This window comes from Cololabis saira, chromosome 12 (genome assembly GCF_033807715.1).
Source record: "Cololabis saira isolate AMF1-May2022 chromosome 12, fColSai1.1, whole genome shotgun sequence".
Classification (NCBI taxonomy): domain Eukaryota; kingdom Metazoa; phylum Chordata; class Actinopteri; order Beloniformes; family Belonidae; genus Cololabis; species Cololabis saira.
In genome coordinates this window covers 16,398,578-16,418,042 of record NC_084598.1, presented here as the reverse complement: position 1 = coordinate 16,418,042, position 19,465 = coordinate 16,398,578, and the positions used below count along the sequence as shown (strand labels likewise).

General features: G+C 39.0%; 1 protein-coding gene across 4 annotated transcripts in view; it reads right to left on the bottom strand.

The window, feature by feature from the left end:
• LOC133456974 (cryptochrome-1-like) overlaps nt 1-19,465 on the bottom strand; it is a 32,404-nt gene that overhangs the window by 10,695 nt on the left and 2,244 nt on the right. Inside the window, exons 2-11 of one of the 4 annotated variants that reach the window (XM_061735729.1) lie at nt 18,270-18,326; nt 15,857-16,020; nt 10,527-10,635; nt 10,177-10,319; nt 9,427-9,611; nt 7,914-8,002; nt 5,456-5,596; nt 2,866-3,177; nt 2,568-2,719; nt 356-582 (exon numbers count right to left, since the gene is read on the bottom strand). In XM_061735729.1, the coding sequence (XP_061591713.1) occupies nt 356-582; nt 2,568-2,719; nt 2,866-3,177; nt 5,456-5,596; nt 7,914-8,002; nt 9,427-9,611; nt 10,177-10,319; nt 10,527-10,635; nt 15,857-16,014 (1,516 nt within the window). In that variant the 5' untranslated portion in view covers nt 16,015-16,020; nt 18,270-18,326. Of the gene's footprint in view, nt 1-355; nt 583-2,567; nt 2,720-2,865; nt 3,178-5,455; nt 5,597-7,913; nt 8,003-9,426; nt 9,612-10,176; nt 10,320-10,526; nt 10,636-15,856; nt 16,021-18,269; nt 18,327-19,465 lie in introns of those variants that run through there. The other 3 variants (XM_061735731.1, XM_061735730.1, XM_061735732.1) reach the window with 3 other exon arrangements.

Below are 19,465 nucleotides of genomic sequence, written 5' to 3'. Positions count from 1 at the left end.
GTCAGATAATTGTGAAAAACACCCGTCTTCTGTGTGAACAAACGAATGTATGTTTTAAGAAGTAAAACATGAGGCTACAATTGAGTACTTGTGCAAGTAAATATTAACACCTTCATTTTTCTGTGTTGTACCATGAGTTTCAAAGTGTAACCCTGAAGTGAGGAAAGATGAAACAATTAAATTCAGTCTTTGAAGTCCTACCTCACATTTTTTCCGATTTAGGTAACAAAACATTTTTACATAAAACTTCATTCACCAACGTTGTTTAGACTACAGTATATTGTATAATAAAATTAACAGCAGCAGTGAAAAACCAGTAATGGCTTTAATGTTTCTTACAATTTTCATTTCTTACCCAATCCCCTGTATCGGCTCAGCTGCTGGTAGATCTGCTTCATCCTCTCGATGTTGAGCCGGCTTGTCTCTGCATGGTGCACCATGGGCTTTGGGTAATGGACGCCTACTATGCACTTGGCTGCTTTCTGAACAGACTCCGGAGCGTTCCACGGGTCATAGATGAACTTAGCAGGGAAACCTCGGAGTACAGGTAAGTATCGTCTGAAAACACAGGGAAGACAGAGGCTGTGGTCCCAAACACATTTACCTGTAAGATAGTATGACAGCAGCACTACAACAGACAGAAAAGTGCACCATCAATACAGATCACTTCCAATTGAGATTGATGATGCTACGCCACGTCAACTGTTAGAAAACAAGAGTGCATTTAACCCACCCACCCACAGCCCTACATTTAAATATGAAGGATAATCACACTTAATCTATTAACATTCGAATGCTCAGAGTTTAAAAAGTCATTTGCAGATCAATTTTTCACAATTTCTCTATGTGGTACTGGGTTGATAGAATCATGAAAGACAAAAACAAATAATATGATTTATCAAACATGAAACAAATGACAATACAGTGAAATGCAAATTCATAATTGTATTGCATTTTGTAATCGGCTCCAAAAGCTCAGGGATTTGCTCCAAGTTGTGAGGAACTTGGAAGTTTTGGGAGTTCAGAATTTTTGTTTAAAAGCAGACTAATTATTTTCATTATCTACAGTAATCTCACATATCAACTTTGGATTTATTTAATTCACTTTTGTGCATGAACCTTTTTTTAAGTATCATGCATTTGTTGGATTAAATCTGCGTATAAATGTAGATAAGTGTTCAAGTTATCATTTGTCATGATTATGCCATAACTTTGAATATTAATCTTGTGCTTGTTGTTTTGTACGTGTCAACTGAGGCTGCAGAGAAACAGAAGCAGCAGTTTCACACCACCGCAGAGGAATGTGGGGGCAGTGCACATCCTCTTATCAATCATTAGTGTGTGTGTGTGTGTGTGTGTGTGTGTGTGTGTGTGTGTGTGTGTGTGTGTGTGTGTGTGTGTGTACACGTGTTCTTTCAAGCAGGAAGGCAACGGCCAGATGCCAATGGAAGGGGAGGCATGACTGCATCCTGGCTGAAGATATTAAGTGACTCCTAGTATTTTTCTACTATTGTGAGCTAATAATTTCCCACTGTGCATGGGCAGCCTTAACCTCCGCCCTTATACTGACTCGTGTAACCAGGGCGTTCCCAAATCAATAAAAAGAGGAGATGAAGCAGAGACGGGCAGAGATGTTTGGAGGATCGTAACTGTACGTTCTCTGACTTCTCTCTTGGCAAGTATCTAACCTGAACTGATGTCTGTCTTTGTTAATATCCAGCAGATTTAACCAAGTTGCTGAGGGTGTCAGTTTGGACCCGACACATTTTACACATTTTGTTACGCTACTTTTCATTGTTGCTTAAGAAACCCTCTTTGAGGCTTGTCTGCAAGTCTCCACCTGTCAGAAATGTATGTATCTTATGAGCGTATGTTTCTGTTAGTGTGTATATTTGCCTCAATATATTGGCCAGCCACTGCTCGCGGTCCACCTGAACTGACCGGGCTGCATTCACCTAGGCAGAGCACCACTGAACATTTCATAAAGGGCAGGACGAGGGGCTTTGCCCAGCACCTGGGCAATGGACCGAGACCAAAACCAACCTGAACACAACGAGAACCGCAAAGGATCCAGCACCTGAACAAGCCTGAAAAAAAACAAAACTACCTCAAACTGAACCAGACCCAACCACAACCAGAACCACCCCAAATAAAATCAGAATCACCACAAACTAAACCAAAACCAGACCCAGACTGAACCAGAACCATCCCGAACAGAATCAGAACCACCCCAGAAACTCACATGCTGTCCTTTCCTTCAGATCCTCCTTGAGATGGTTCTGCTCACGAATACTCTGAATACTTTTCGTACCCACTGACTGTATGTATGTATGTATGTATGTATGTATGTATGTATGTATGTATGTATGTATGTATGTATGTATGTATGTATGTATGTATGTATGTATGTATGTATGTATGTATGTATGTATGTATGTATGTATGTATGTATGTATGTATGTATGTATGTATGTATGTATGTATGTATGTATGTATGCATGCATGTATGTAATTTAGGGAGGGGATCAGCTGTTGGCAACAAGGGGCGTGAGAGGAAAGGTACCCACCTGATGAAGTCCCCATTGGGGTCGGTGCGCCGGCCGAAGCCCACGGGGCAGTAGCAATGGAAAAACTGCTGAAAAAATGAACTGCAAGACAGCCACATCCAACTGCCTGCATTCACACTCCAGTCTGCATCCAGAAGCAACTCCTCAAAAACCTGCAGCAGCACCAGCAACAGTTTTAGAGAGTATTTTAAACAAGATGTACATTTTAAAGTAGTCATCATTTCTATTACATTATGTTATGGTTTAAGTGTGCCAGATATATATGTGATATAAATATGTGGCTATATAAATAAACCACCTTCATCCCTTCCTCCCAGCTGATCCACAGGTCCCCTCTTGTGAGGAAGCAGGCCACAGCATGCCTGGCAAGGTGATGGATCCAGCCTTCTTGCCTCAGCTGTGTCATGATTGCATCTATCCAGGGGAAACCGGTCTTTGCCTCAGCCCACTTGGCCAGTGCTTCAGGATTTTTGTCCCAGGGGATGCGAACACAGATGGGATTTCCTTCCATTTTATCAAAGCGTGGGTTGTTGGTTGCTGCAGTGTAGAAGAACTCACGCCACAGTAACTGGCCATACAGGGAGAGTGGAGGGGAGCTGTTCTTTTTCACCTAAATAAATGTAAACACACCACAAATACAAAATATTCTGTACTTTTTAGGAAATATTTAAATTTATGTTAATTAATGACCACTAGTGCCCCAAATCCGCAAGTGATTCTCATTCATAAATATATACACACTCTAAAGTTTAACATTGTGTTCGTGAATCTGAAGTAGGTTTTCAGTAAGTAAGTGTTTTATGTGCAAATCTACTCACGGTTTACAAATATTAATGAATGAGGCTCAGTGTGTGCTCAGCACAAAAACATGAACTGCCATAGCCATGCGACATGCAAGAAAAATGTGACTGTCAATGCTATTACCTTTTGTCCGATGAAGCTATTGCTAAATTTAGGGAGGCCATTGCTCATCTTACCACAGTGGAAACTGGTGAAGCATTGAGGCCAGTATCCTAATGTAGGTTCTAACCCTGCAGATATTGATATCCTTGTCAGTAACACTGAATATTTGCTGCAATCAGCTTTAGATGCAGTTGCTTCTTTAAGAAAGAGGCTATCTAACCACAGGAGCTTAACTCCCTGGTATTATTCACATATCCGCAAGCTGAAACAAAAATTACTTAAAATGGAAAAAAAGTAATACTCTTGTAAGTCTGTAAACTCTCATCGTGCATGGAAAGATAATATAATAGTACATTAAAAAAGCAATTTGCAAAGCTAGAACAGCTTATTAATCATAGTTGATAAGAGGATAATAACCCACGTTTTCTGTTCAGCACTGTAGCCAGGCTGATAAAGAGTCACAACAACAAAGTAGTGAAGACTTTATGAGTTTTCTTTAAAAGTAAAATCATCAGAATTAGAGAATAAATCAACCAGACCAACCCGGTAGCGGGTGTGCGCATTTCTTCAACTTTAGCGACTTCCTCAGGTCCTGACTTGACTCTAGACTGTTTTGATCCTGTGGACCTCCCTGAGCTGATCTAAGTCCCCATCCTTCCTCAGTTAAAGATAAATGACGGCGCTTACTGGCAGCGGCCTCAGCACCTCTCTCCCCATGTCCCTTTTGTCATTTGCTGTGTCTCTTTTTTGTTCTCTTGGACGGGCTGTATTGGAACACATATCGCTGTGTCGGCCCGCTGACTCAATGACAATAAAATTAATCTATATCTGTATGATACGCAGCTGTATTCGTCTATGAAGCCAGATGAAACGGAACCGTTAGCTAAACTTCAGGCAAGGACATCAAGGACTGGATGTCCACAAATTACTTGCTTTTAAATTCCAATGAAACGGAGGTTATTATTTTTGGTCCCAAGCATCTTAGGAGGGGATTAGACGGGGTTGCGATGGCCTCCAGTACAACTGTTCAAAACCATGGTGTTATTTTTGAACAGGATTTGTCATTTAAACAGCATATTATTCAGGTTTGTAATACAGCGTTTTTCCATCTTGGTAATATCGCAAAGGAACATCGTCTCCCAGAGTGATGCGTTTTCTTTTTCGAGGTTAGATTACTGTTATGTATTATTAGCAGGATTACCTTTGAAACCAAACTTAAAACGTTTCTGTTTAGTAAACCTTTAGTTAGTGTAAACTCTAGTGTGTTAGGGCCAGTAGTCATAGCTGCAGCTACATGACAAGACTAGAGCAGTTCATTGTAGATATGCTGCTATAGAGCTACGCTGAAGGGGGACTCCAACATGATCCACTGAGCGGTGCCCATCTCTCCTTCTCTTTCTTTTCTTGAGATCAACCCTCAGTTATTAATTATAAGCATCTCAAAACCATCGTTGTTCTCCATTGTTCTTGTAGTTTGTTGGGCTGGTCTGCCCCCTCTTTTTCTCTTCTGTGCATGTTTGCAGGCCAGAGCTTCAGGAGCTGCATGTTGCCCTGCAGTCCCCCCCTCTGATCATCCCACTGCTTGATTCCACCTGTCTGTATGGCTGTCTGGCAGATGCCTGCCGACATCATGACCTGCACTCCCGCCCTCTGACCACCTCAGTGTCTGCTGTCTACATTTGCTTGTATAGATATTCCTATAGTACACCAACCTAGCATTGTGTCTGTCTCTCCTTTCTCTCTTTTCCATGGTCCCCCCTTATGATCCAGGTTCTGCTTAAGGTTTCTTCTATTCCTAAAGGGGAGTTTTTATTGCCACTGTTTGGCCATTGTTTATGTAATAATTGCTCTGGGATCATGTTCTAGGTCTCTGGAAAGTGCCTAGAGACAACTTCTGTTGTAAAAGACGCTATATAAATAAAACTAAATTTAAGTGAATCTAATGCTGTTCTTAAAAAGTTACATTGGAAGGTTTTTAAGCTAACCTTGTGGTACAGGTCGGTAAGCTTGAAGTAGAAGAGACGACAGGACAGGCAACCAAAGCGCAAGTAGGGGCTGAGGCCTGTTGGGCTTGCTAGCAGCGAATTGGCGTTCATTCTGGGACGCTCAAAATTAGCCACCCATGCCTGAAGAGAGAAATAAGAGAATTACAAATTAATGAACAAACAGAGACACAATACACATTAATAAAAAGGTGAACATTCTGAAGTTTTAGAAAGGAACTAGATTGAAAGGGTGTGTTAAATTGAAGATGAATAACCCATTAATATTTACACTGCCTGTCCAAAAAAAGTCACGCAGTAATATTTCGTTGGACCACCTTTAACTTTGATTACGGCACACACACGCAGTGGCATCATTTTGATAAGCCTCTGAAATGTCACAACATTTATTTCTTTTCAGAGTTGCATTAATTTTTCACCAAGATCTTGTGCTGATGATGGGACAGTCGAATCAGTGCCAAAGTCTTCTCCAGCACATCCCAAACATTCTCAGTAGGGTTAAGGTCTGGGTCACTCTGTGGTGCCCAATTCATGTGTGAAAATGATGTCTCAAGCTCCCTGAACCAATCTCTCACAACCTGAGTCCAATGAATCCTGGCATTATCATCCTGTAATATGGCTGTGCCACCAGGGAAGAAAAAAAATCCATTGGTGGAATAACCTGGTCATTCAGTACATTCATGTAGACGGTTAACCTCATTTTATAGGCACAACATTTTCCTGATTCTAGACCTGACCAACTTCAGCAAACCCCGATGATATCATCCCCATGGGCTTGTATAGTAGGTTCTAGGCATGTTGGGTGCATGACTTCATCTGCTTCTCCTCTTACCCTGATCCGCCCATCGCTCTGGAACAGGGTAAATCTGGACTCATCAGACCACATGACCTTCCATTTCTCCAGAGTCGCTAGCAAATTGAAGCCTCTTTTTCCAATGAGCCTCACTGATAAGTGGTGTTTTTACTTAGCTGTTTAGTCCCAATCCCCCAAGTTTCCTTTGCATTGTGCGTATGGGCAGAGGTGTCAAGTAACGAAGTACAAATACTTCGTTACCTTACTTAAGTAGAAATTTTGGTTATCTATACTTCACTGGAGTAATTCTTTTTCAGACGACTTTTTACTTTTACTCCTTACATTTTCACGCAATTATCTGTACTTTTTACTCCTTATATTTTAAAAACAGCCTCGTTACTCTATTTCATTTCGGCCTTTAAAAAAAAACTATCCAGTTAAATTGCTCCATCCGGATAGAGTGAATTTGGTTGTGGTTGTTTCAGATGTTCTTGTCCAGTTTTGTTCTTACATCCGTTCCCTCAGATTCCTGCAACTAAACTTGGATGTACATTCCAATAAAGGTTAGGATAAATGATAACATGCCTCTGAAGTTTGACTTTTTGCACCATTACAATACAAATAGGACACTAGTCATCATATCTCCTGCTCTCTGAAACACATGTTAATGCTCAATAGTACACATATATGGTTCTTTAATATATTTGCATTATACTAAGATGCATTCATTTCAATGGATTTTGTCCTTAATGGCTTTTTTTCCCCTTACATTACTTTTACTTTTATACTTTAAGTAGTTTTGAAAACGGTACTTTTATACTTTTACTTGAGTTGATACTTCAACTTCTACAGGAGTATTTTTAAACTCTAGTATCTATACTTCTACCTGAGTAATGAATGTGAATACTTTTGGCACCTCTGCGTATGGATATGCTATTACGTACACTATTTAACATAGTTGTGAGTTCTACTGTTGTTTTTTTAAGATTTTATTTCCCCAAACGTTTAAAGTGAATGCCGATCACAATCTTTGACACTGCTCAGAATCCTCATCGGTGGTCATGTTTGAAGAGCTGAATGATGCTCCATTGTGAGAGCTCTGGTTGTCAACATTATGGCAGGAGATGACTCAAAAATTGACAAATGAGTGGAACAAACAAGCCTGAAAGACGGGTGGAACATAGGTTACAGAAATGAGAAGCTACTCACTGCATCATTTAGGGTTAATTTACTTGTTTCCAGCTGAAACATAATCATCCAAGTAATCATCCAATCTGAGGTTTACCGTTCGCTTAGGTAAATCCAGGTGGAGACTTTTTTTTTAGGACAGGAAATGTATTTCCTTTTTAAAAAAGGTTGTTTATTAAGCAATAACTAAGCATACATATAGAAAACCACCCATGACATAGTTTAACAAAAATTATTTAGCAAATGAGGCATTTTTTTATTAGTCTTCTGTTAAAAAAAAAATTCTGAAAATATTTTTTGATTAAGATACATTTTTGTTTAAGTATGTGAAATGCATACTCTGAGGCTTTTGTGCCATTGCAATTAGGATTATTACTAGTTTATCTACCACAATATTAGAGGTTCCCTTTCCGTATCTTTAGGTCATGTTAGTTCTAAAAGAGTAGATGTAGTACTAACCTTCCTCTCCAGATGGCGCTCTATCCTGGTAAGTGCCTCAGTCTCCCCTCCCGGCCACACAACAGATGGTAGGCCTTCTGTGTCAAAACCTGAAAACATTTATCTGAATCACCTTTCTCTTCTCTATAAGACATCACCATGTTTAGATGCTGTTAAGTCCGAGGTTATCTAATTTGTAAATATCTTATTCAAAAGATCAGGAATCATCAGGTGTACCCATCTGTTCTAAGATTATACAGAGGACTACCGTGGTAAATAGAGCTACACTGCAAATAACTTTAGTGGAAACCATATTACTACTAATCTCAGCGTCTATCCATATCTGCTGTAGCCACCATATCTCTATCCAAACAGTTCACATGGGACAGTGGACACATATGCAGGCAGCATTTAACAGTAGCACTGTGAAAAGTGAATTGGAAAGAGTCCCGTATTTGGACTGAGGGATGATAGGAAGGTTAGCCTGCTATCTGGCTAATTCAGGGCACAGAACACAGTTTGTGTGGAAGAAACTTGTACTAAGACAAACCAAACAACCTGAATTCAAACATGAAATAACCTTAAATAGGGATGAGTGAAAAGGTTACACAGGTGTCAATTGCAGATGGCTACAATAGAGTTAATTGTATGAATGGATGTAACAGCTGGTGAATGGAAACAGACATCTGGGTGCTAAAAAAAAAAGAAGAGTGAACTGATTAATTCAATTGGGTTTAAAGGACATCTACAGTACCTTTAAATAGAGAAACTCGACTAAAGGTTTAAGGAGAGTTCATTTCTCACAACTAAATTTCTATTATAGTCGTCCATCAAGTTAGAGGAATTACATATGAATTTTTTAATGTAAATTAATTATTACATCAGAGCATAAGAGAACCACGTATTTATAAAACAGATCGTCTCTTAAGAGAACAGAAGAAACAAGCTTTAGCTTATTATCAGATTAAACATTTCTAGGCTAGGGGTAAGGTTGGGTTTATTTGGTCTATGAATGAGTAAGCAGCTTAATTTTTCCTGGGTTTTTCTGACATGATTTAGGTTTAGGTTCTTTCATAAAAGCTCTTGTTCACACAGAAGGCAAGAGAAGCACAGAAACTGGATGCTTCATCTTGTCACAACAGGGAGCACTCAACACAGGCTGTACTGTTCGGGTCGGGATTCAAGTGAGGGTCAGGATGACATTAATTGAATAATACTTTATTTTTCCCCAAAGGAAAACTATACTATTACAGTGGAAATGTATTCAGAAAATATTTAAGTAAGTAGAGAAGGGTGCATTACCTTTGAAAGTGTTGCAATGCTGAGATTAGAGCTGCACTTTGCTGTAATGGAGTTTGAAAACAAATGATGTGTGTGTCTGGTTGGAGGGTGTGTATGCTGGGGAAGGGGGCTAAACATTTACCCAAAGGGGGGAGTCCCAGAAATAGTTTTGAAACCACAGCTTTAACAGATTTAATGTGCCCATTTTATCATCAATCAATAGCATCAGTCAAGAATGAGTTTTTCTTCTCACCCAACTCCTCCAGCGATGGAACCCCATACTTTTCTCCGTGGTCTTCAGAGATGGGGGTGACGCACTGACCCATCAGTTTGTCTGACAGCATCTCCACGGGCATCTCAGGTGGGTCTATGCGACTGATCAGGGTCTGGAAACGCTTGTATGTAAGAGGAGGTTGTCCACCATTGAGTTCGATGATCCTTAGGAGGTTAAATTAATGATTAAATAGGGCTTAAAAAAAGGTTCAATAAGGAAATCCATGTCCTATGTTTAGTGGTTTTAAGAAAGAAAAAAAAAAATCTTCATTGAAAGCTATTCTGAGGTGGAAAATGTGATATATTTCAATCTTTCAGGTCGGGAAGCAAATTTCTAAAAACAGCTAAGTGTAAATACATACCTAACCTGACAGCAAAATGTTTTGATACAATATTATCACTTGGTTTGAAAAACTACCATTGGAAGTTGGAAGAAAAAAGTATTTGGTGGATGACGTGAAATTCTACATTCAGGATACAGTATGGATTCTGAATTAGTTCTAAATCAGTATGGATTCTGACTCTTCCTGTTTCTACTCAACAGCCACAACGCAAAGTGTTGGGAGGCCTTTTAGTCACTCTACTTAAAAGGGAAATGCAAGCTCCTTACCCCTCTCCAGCCTCTAATGTGTACACAGATACATAATCTGGCCTCTCCACAGATATCACAATGACTCAAACACATTGTCCAAATGTGTTGTTTGTATGTGTATGTTTTTAAACATCTCACTTGTCCAGGTCATATAGGGTGTGGGATATATTGATGATGACCTCCACCCCTGCGTCCATAGCCAGCTTTTTGATGGCAGCATCTCGCTCCTTTCCAAATGGTTCTGAATCATACTCAAAAGTCAGCCGAGAGATCTTCCACTCCTGAGACACAGGTATCAGAGGATCCCAAATTACATTTTTCCAAAGCATTTACTCTCAATTTACAGTTATAAACAAAACATAAAAAAAGGGGAAAATCTCAAGTTTGAGAGGATGAAATGTGCAATTATTTGTGTTTTTATGTTCAATTAATTACTTTCACTATATGAAATAAATCAGAAATATTGTTAAATATCACTCCACGCTGACCTTAAAGAGTCTTGGGAACACGTTGGCTGGTTGGCCCCTGATGACAAAAAGGCGGGAGTTGAGCTTCCGAAGATTTGCATCCAGATCTTCCAAACATTGGAGGAGAAACCTAAAGAGAATATAAAGAGCAAAACAAAACATAAATGGGATTAAGAAAAGGATAATCGATCTAATGAAATATACTTCAAAGTCTTTACTACCACAAAACAAGCACGTTTTGTAAGAATCTTTCGAAGTGTACTTAAGAGACTCACATTTATGACCTTCGTTTTGTTGTATTATTAAAAGAATGTGTGCAATCTTATGGCTCTTGCTTTCTTTAATTTTCGTTGAAGCATTTTTTGTTGTTGTTGTTCTTGAGCCTTAAATTGACATATTTTGAGAAGAGTCGGACCATAATAACATTAAGTACCTAGATCACAAGCACAGGGAACATGAAAACTCCACACAGAAATGCCCTGCTGGGATTCAAATTGGGATACTTCTTGGAAATTGACCTTAACAGGAGATGCTGAATGGCTGTAGATGGAGACATGGGATAGTGGTTCAGGGAACAGTGCCAGAAGAAATAGAACCAGGTGCATCCACTTGTCCAGCCACCTGTCTTTCTATTTATGCACACAGTCGATCTAGACTGTACTGCAATTTGTTTTCTCTGATCCATTTAGCTGATCATCAACAGAACCAGACTGGATCACAGACAAAGCAGATAGTTGAGAGGTGAACATACGGCCAGGGAGCCACAAAATGGTCTGTTAACTTCATCCTGTCTGATCCTCCTGGCCTGATAATTACACCTGAGGAAGCAAAGCTCCACTTCTTCCCATTCTGCATGTAGACACGTTGAGCTGGGCAGCAAAGTAGTACACACTTAAGCTATGCACCTGCCTATGCAGGAGATAAAAGCCGGGAACCTATAGAGATGGTGTCAGTGGCCTTAAAGGATTGTTGAAAAAAAAATATTTTGGTTCTGCATGTTTTTTTACCTCTGCATAGTAGATTATTCTAGGACAGTGTTTCCCAATCCTGGTCCTAGGGCTCGCTGTCCTGCATGTTTTAGATGTGATTTAGACCAGGATTGGGAAACATTGTCTATAGTGTATTAGCTATTAGCTTAACTATAGACAACTTATACATTTTAAAACATCAAAATAAATATGTCCAGCATAATAAAGACTGAACAAAGTTAAAGGAGATTGTGCTGACATCAGAAGTCCAAGAATGTTATAATACATGTTACTGAATTTAAAATGTCTTTCAACAGGTTGTGTTAAAATCAAAAAGTTTGAGTGGCACTGCATGAAATACATATATCCTCTGTATTGTGTGCTGTGGTCTCAGGCAATTGATTACAGTTCTGAAGACTCTGCCCCTCGACTACAGAAAATGACTAATTATCCAGTGCCAGGAATTCCAGGATTCTCTAATGGCTTCACTTTCTTTTAGTGTGGTCGGTTAGTTGTCCGATTAATATCAAAAGCAGTATTAGTGCGTAACTGTAAATATATACACCTCGTGATTATGCACACAAAAAATAAATATCTACAAACATATACATTTAAATTTGCATTCATGAACACTATTACACTTTCCAAAGTGTACCAACCTAAAATGTGATGACAATAACGACAGTCAACAACAAAAACGTTTATAACGTTAACAATTGTAATAATAACGTTGAGAATAATGATATTAACAAAACCAATTGTTGTCACCATCACAACTACACCATTCAACTCAATCATCTCTGGTTGCCTCAGATTCAATACCAGGTGCGCCAGTGCCAGCCACAACCCAGTCTGGAAGGGGCCAGCGGCTCATCCCTGCTGGCCAAACCCCCAGTAACAAGACGCTCATGGCAGAACCAAGGGGATCAAGGCTGCGGCAGGACAACCCCCCCCCCCCCCCCCCCCCCCACCTGCCACAGCCCATTTATAGCAATGGGGCCACCAGGAGCAGAAGGCCCAGAGAAACTGCCACTCCATGCAGCCGGCCAGCAGCGGCGCCAGCCACCCATCAGCCGCCAACAGATAGAGGAAGAAGAAGACAGCACAGAGATTGAGAGGGGTGGAAGGAGAGAGCCAAGGCAACACAACCAGAAACTGGATGGGTAGAGGCAGCCACTGCCCCCCAGCTACATACAGAGCAAGGGCCGCAAGAAAGGACAACGACCGTCAAAGACCGTTGCATGCCCCCTGTATGTTGGTTATGTGTATATGTGTGAGGGCTACTCATCCAATAAGGGAAATACAACAAATAATAACAGCAACCATTAGAATTAATGGAAGGAAGAAAAGAGAGAGCTGTTGCTGGGTTGTCCATTTTTTCCTTATGTTTTTGACAGCCTGCGTATGTGTGTATATTCATAGTTTGCATTTTGTGTGTATGTGCCTTGTCATACAGTACTAATTATATTACTGTTGGCGCCGTACATTTGTCAGAGCAGACACACTCAGCTTTGACTGCACCACAATACATCCCTTAGCCTAGAAACCTAATTCCTAACAGCAGGTACACACACACACACACACACACACACACACACACACACACACACACACACACACACACACACACACACACACACACACACACACACACACACACACACACACACACACACACACCCTTAGAAAAACTCTGTAGCGTTCTCTGTTTTTCTACTGAGAAAACAACGACTGAATTAATAGCAACTGGATGTGAAAGAAAACAATAAACCCCAAAACATATTTTTTGTCACGTGAAAGACAATTAAAGCAAAATGTGTACTGCTGACTCAAATGTGGCCTTTAATTTCTTCTTTTTTTGTCATCACCCATGTATGTGTACCTTGACTGCACAAAATGCAGCACATTCATTTTTTCCCAGTAAACGTAGCAAATGTTTTTTGTTTTTTTTCAAAGATGTGAACGTAAGTCTGGGAAAGCTGGGCTATCAAATATTTTAGGTTTCAGTTTTTTTACAAACTTAAATTAATGGAGTCAACACTATCTTACAGCCCAATAATGAGGTGTCCAGATCTTCATGAGCAAATAGGAATACATTTTCAGCAAGCTTGTATGCAAAAAAAATTCTTAAACATGTTTTTGAAAGAAAACTATATTGTCATTAATTGTGAAGGTACAGTGTGAAGAAAACAGTTTTCCAAAATTGAGGATTTCAAGGGTGGGTCTTAAATGAGGGCTCTATGTCGCAGAGGAGTACATTTTTTATGAAAGCTAAAGTTGACCCTGGCCCCCACTCATAATATTATGACTATATCTACAAAAATGCATTTAGCCTCAGACAAGCCAACCACGATATGTACTATTGTGATTTCAAAGAAATGCATCTTATCTGGATGCCAGAACGTGTGTTGTATACTTGAAATGGCAAGAAGACATGATGTAAAGAAATCTGGATCAAAATTTCAAAATTAAAGGTTTTGACTAAATTAAGTACCAGAATGATTTACTGGAATAAGAAGTGTCCCAGTAGATTCATACTAAAAAGTGACAATCCTGCACAACAGAGGGCTACATAACTACTAGGAAAAGTGGTATAACCTCCAACAACAACCTCATTTTTCAACATACTGTACCTCACCCTAAGGTAACAAGCTTTCAGAGAAAGCTGGGATTAAAGGATGCAGAGTTGCCAGTGTATCATACCCTGATTGACACTTTTTGAGTGGGAGCTTAATTTTGTGTTATGACAATAGAGGTTAAAAAACGTTTTATTTCTACAGTTCAACCCCCCCCCCCCAAAAGAAAAGTAGTCACAGCAAGACCGACATCTCATATCTAACACTATCAAGTGTGTTTAGTGCTATATTACAAATCAAAATGCTAAAACTATAACAAAACGGTCATAAACAGTCATAACAAAATGACTGCTAGACTTTGAAGTTCCTCTGAAACTTCTCAGAAATTCTCAGGGCTTAGTTAAAACAACAAATGTTGCATATTATTATACTCAACAAAGGACCAAACATAGATAGAAAAGTCTGTTTAGTTCTTACTACATAGAAAGTAACATATGGCCTTAAATATACAACAACAAATCATAATATTGCATAAACTCAAACCAGAAAAAGTTGTGATGTTATGGTAAATGGAGAAAAATCCTGCAGTGATTATTCACATTATATATATATATATATATATATATATATATATATATATATATATATATATATATATATATATATATATATATATATATATAGATATAGATATAGATATAGATATAGATATAGATATAGATATAGATATAGATATAGAGAGAGAGAGAGAGAGAGAGAGAGAGAGAGAGAGAGAGAGAGAGAGAGAGAGAGTTTTTTTATTATTATTTATTTATTTATGTGTGTGTGTGTTTTAGTACAGTTCATTCACATATTTGTAATAGTTGACCAACTGGAAGAAAAGAGGACTTGCCATTTTAAAGTCTTTATGTTACTGATAAGTGAGACTGATTTTCTAAAATATTTGAATGCTTGGTAACCTTAATAAGTAGTAGAGAAACATTGTACACTTCTCTGTTAGGTGCATTCCTGCAGAGAACTGTTTTCTATTTTATAATTGTGCCGTTTATAACAAAAGTACTGAACTGCATATTGCTCTTATCTTCCGTTGAACTTCCACTGTCTTACCTGTGTCAGTCGGTTAACAGGACATGCAGGAAAGCCTCCCCACAAGTAGGTCATGATCACATAACAGTGCATATCACTGACACACTAACCTACATTACTTTCAGACATTATGATCACAATTTTCATTTTACTGAAAAACAATTAATCAGTCTAGGTATAACTATACACCAGTAAATTCACTCTCTTTACATTGCACTCTATAATACTTCTTCCCAGTGGGAAACCTACTTCCAGCTTGTTGCTGTTGCTCTAGCCCATTAGTCATGTTTTCTGTTACACATCTTTCTACAGATAGGAAAATAATTTGCCATAAAGCTATAGATACGCACAAAAATATTTGAGACTCTTTTCACGCCTCCAAGAAGCCTCACAGATTCGTCCATATATGATGCATTTAAGTACTGGTGGAAAGCTGGGTCATCTGAACTGGATGATGTATCTTTTTGAACTGAATCACATCTAAGGGGGGCAGGGCTGATACCATGTGGGGATAGATGGATGGGCTCAATTGATCATTTGGAGTTTAGGTTATCAATCTGTATATGTAGAAGAAATTATGGAGTCTCCTGGTATTCCTGCTCTTTAAAAAACTTTTGTTTACCGCTTCATCAATTGTGTACCTCTTAAAATGCCCGCTACACGACCTGGAAATGGGGAGTATTACATCAAAATAGGTAATGAAGAAAAAAAATCATCTTACCTCCACCTGTTCACCCCAACGTTTGAAGAGCCAGCAAACCATGGGTCCAGGAAGTAAATGCAGCGCACTGTTCCCGCCCCGCGGATTGCTTCCTGTAGCGCTGGATTATCATGGAGACGGAGTCCCTTTCGGAACCAGTGGATGGAATTTGGGGCCATGTTATCCTGAGAAAGGGTGAAATGGAGAATCAGTCAAACCAAACTGTGAAGACTTAAAATAAACAAGTAGTTGCAAATTATTTATTTTATCAAGCTGATAAAAGTTCTTTATGTACTGGACACTGAACAGATTGTCTTGTTGCAAGTTATTTTCTCTTGACAGTACAATCAACAAGAGTTCAAAATTGGGTGTGTTTCAGCAGGAGAGACAAATAATGTGGTCATGTTGCATCAGTTGCCAATGGTGTGTGATTTTTTTTTTTGTTGCCGTAAAAACACCAGCCAAACGATTTGGCTCTGAAAAAGAATTTAAGTCATTTCAATTTTAATTTGTACACAAGATGGTAAAGTTTTTTATCATTGTGAACTGAGTAAGTATGATTAAGTCGTCATGTGTATCGTTGTGTACTTAATGAGTTGAGAAAAAAAAACACTTTGCATGTGTTCTGATCAATGTCTTGCCTACAATACACACAATAACTTTGGTTTATACATGTGAAAAGATTTGTTGTTACCCTTTCATTTAAAAAAAAAAAAAAGGCAGAAAGACAAACCCACAATGGTCACTGAAATAACTTAAAACAGACAAAAGTCATAATAAATAAAAATGTATAGAGAATTGACTATTGAACTAGGACAGAGTGGAGTTGGAGGGAGTGCTGATTGATTCCAACACGACTCCCGCTACCACTTTCCCTCCCCACTCTTCACACATCTCCAGCCCAGCAGACACCACCGCAATCCCCAACCATCTTCATCCCAATGATCCAGGTCTTCCTACCTCCACTCTGCAGCCGCAACTAAATCCACCCTCTCTTGTTTTTTCTTCCCACAAGTCTATAATCCACTTTGCTGTAAAATAATAATTTCCCCCCTGATTTTCTGAAAGCTATGTTGATTGGTAAAGTCTTCGTCAAGGCTTCTTCTCTTCAATTTTTGAGGTGAGACCAGAAATGGGGAGGTAGGCTAACCCCCCTGGTCTGCCACCTCATGTGATGTTTTGCAGTTCTCAAGTTGCCTTTATTATCATCAAAGGGTGTGTTCAATCTTGCATTAAGTTGGTTTGTTTATGTAAAAGGTTAAAGGTCATCACTTCTGTTTGGTATCATGGTGATGACCCCACTAAACATGGACCAGAGAAGGCAAAGGAGAGAGTTGTGTGAGGAGCTCAGAATGTAAGTTATAGACAATCATGCTAAAGGTAATACCATCTCGAAGCAGATTAAGGTTCCTGTGACAACTGTTCCAAACTTCATTCAGAAGTTAAGGGTCACAGCGGCCCTTGGGAACCAGGGTAACCCATTCCTGTGTTAGACTTTTCTGGAGTGACTTTCTATGAGCTTTAATATAAATAATTTTGAACATTTGTGGCAAAAGCTGAAGAATGTAATTTATGTATAAAAAAATAATAATTAATTGCTTAAAAGTTTGTGCAACAAAAATATTAAGTTGAGGGTTTCAACTAATTATATAACAATTCCAAAGCAATGTTTGATTTTCATTGGACACTTTTTAGTAAATTATTATATATTATCACTATTATCAGTTTCAAGATATTGCAGTGACCATTATGATTTTTCTTTCTTTAATGGAGGGGTACCAACAAACTTGTATATGTCTGTTAATCTATCTATGGATAACTTACTCACCGCATATCTACCATTTTATCTATTGTTACTGCGTTTAAAGTCCCTCCACTCTTTTAGCTGTATTTTATATGGCTTAAACCCATAGAATCATCAAAACAAAGAAAAACTGACAAGACCTTAGTATTAGGCACAAACACATTGTGGCAGGAGTTTCTCAGTGGCTGCTTCATAATTAATACAGTTCAACCAAGCTGCTACAAGTTTTCTTTCACACCATTCAATTTTAGTTTTGGCAGAAAGATAGAAGTCCAGCTATGATAGAAAGATTTACAAGACCCCTCTAGTATTTTATCTGTTTTTGTTTGTCTACACCAGCCATTCTAGACCTTGGGGTCCCAACCTCAATTGGGGTCGCAAGATGATTTCTGGGGGTCGTCAAATCACTTTGGAAAAATATAAATGCACAAAATGAATGTACAGTAGCTTCCGACTGGACTGGTTAGAAGGACGGCAAGCGGTTGGTCTCAAACAGGCATTTTATTACTCAAAACCAGTTACTGCCTGCCATAACTAGGCTATACTAAAACAACAATAACAAACCTGTCCACTATTCTCATGTCTGCCCTAGTCATTCACACATCAGAGCAAAGAAATGTTTTTTTCTACCTGGTCTGCTGTCAGCAGGAGCAGTGGCTGCAGAACGCAGACGCGTTCATAGATAGTCTGAAATCAAAGAACATAAACTTAAACATTTATAAAACATTATAAAAGTAAGCGTTGTTACGTTCACATTAAATGACAATCTCAAACAGAGAGTTGTTTTCTGCTTCATTGTTTGTCCAAAATTCATTGTATCAACCCAGATTTTGCATGTGATTCTGATCTGTGCGGGTCAGATTCTTGTCAGTGAAGCACTCCGTGGTGAAGTGGGGGGGGAGTACGCAGAGTACGCAGCACTGTCAAAAGCTGCAACTGATGTCTTGTTTCCATTTGCATCCACATATCTGTGCGAAAAGAAATTTTCTGCGCTGACACATATGAAAAACAAATAAGATCACGACTCCTCAGAGTTGAGAGTGATGTTCGCGTGGCCGTGTCTAACATAAATGGAGCTGCTCTGTTGGAACAAGCAGGCCCAGCCATCACATGAAATAGTTGCAGAAAAACATCTTTGCTTTAACCAAGATGTTTTTATTTTTCATGTCTAAGCTCTCAGGAACATAAGTGTTTAAAAAAAGCCTGCCGTCTTCTTCTGCTTCATAGGCCCTGTCCCAATACTCGCACTTCCACCCTCGCGCCCCTCATTTGTGGATTCCCGATGATGGGTCAGAGTGCGTAGGTTGTCCCATTTCTCCAGAGCGGTCTTCAGCCACGCCCCCTATACGCCCCTGATCCACACTTGGCCGTAGCCTGCATCCATGCAGACTTCGGCGAAGCATATTGCCCGTAATTATTTGCGGTATAAGCCAAAAAAATGGCTGAATCTGGGGATCCTGTGGCAAAAGAATTTGCATTTATGTGGAAGTGTTGAAATATTTTAACTTTTCTTACGCTGTAAATACCATCAAGGTTTGCTATGTTACTTGGGAAGAAGCATAAATATCTGATGAAAAATTACCGTAATTTGTGCAGCGGTATTTATGGACATTCTATGCTAACAATTTCATAACCTTTTTTAAAATCATTCATATGACATCCCATTTAATCTTTTCACTTGTACAATCAATTTAGAATGTATAAAAACTAAAGTATAAAAACAAAAAAAACTTACCAGATACCAGTTACCCACTCTACATTTACATTTAGAATTAAAATTATACAGCTGGATCATATAAATTACCAATAACCAATATACATATATT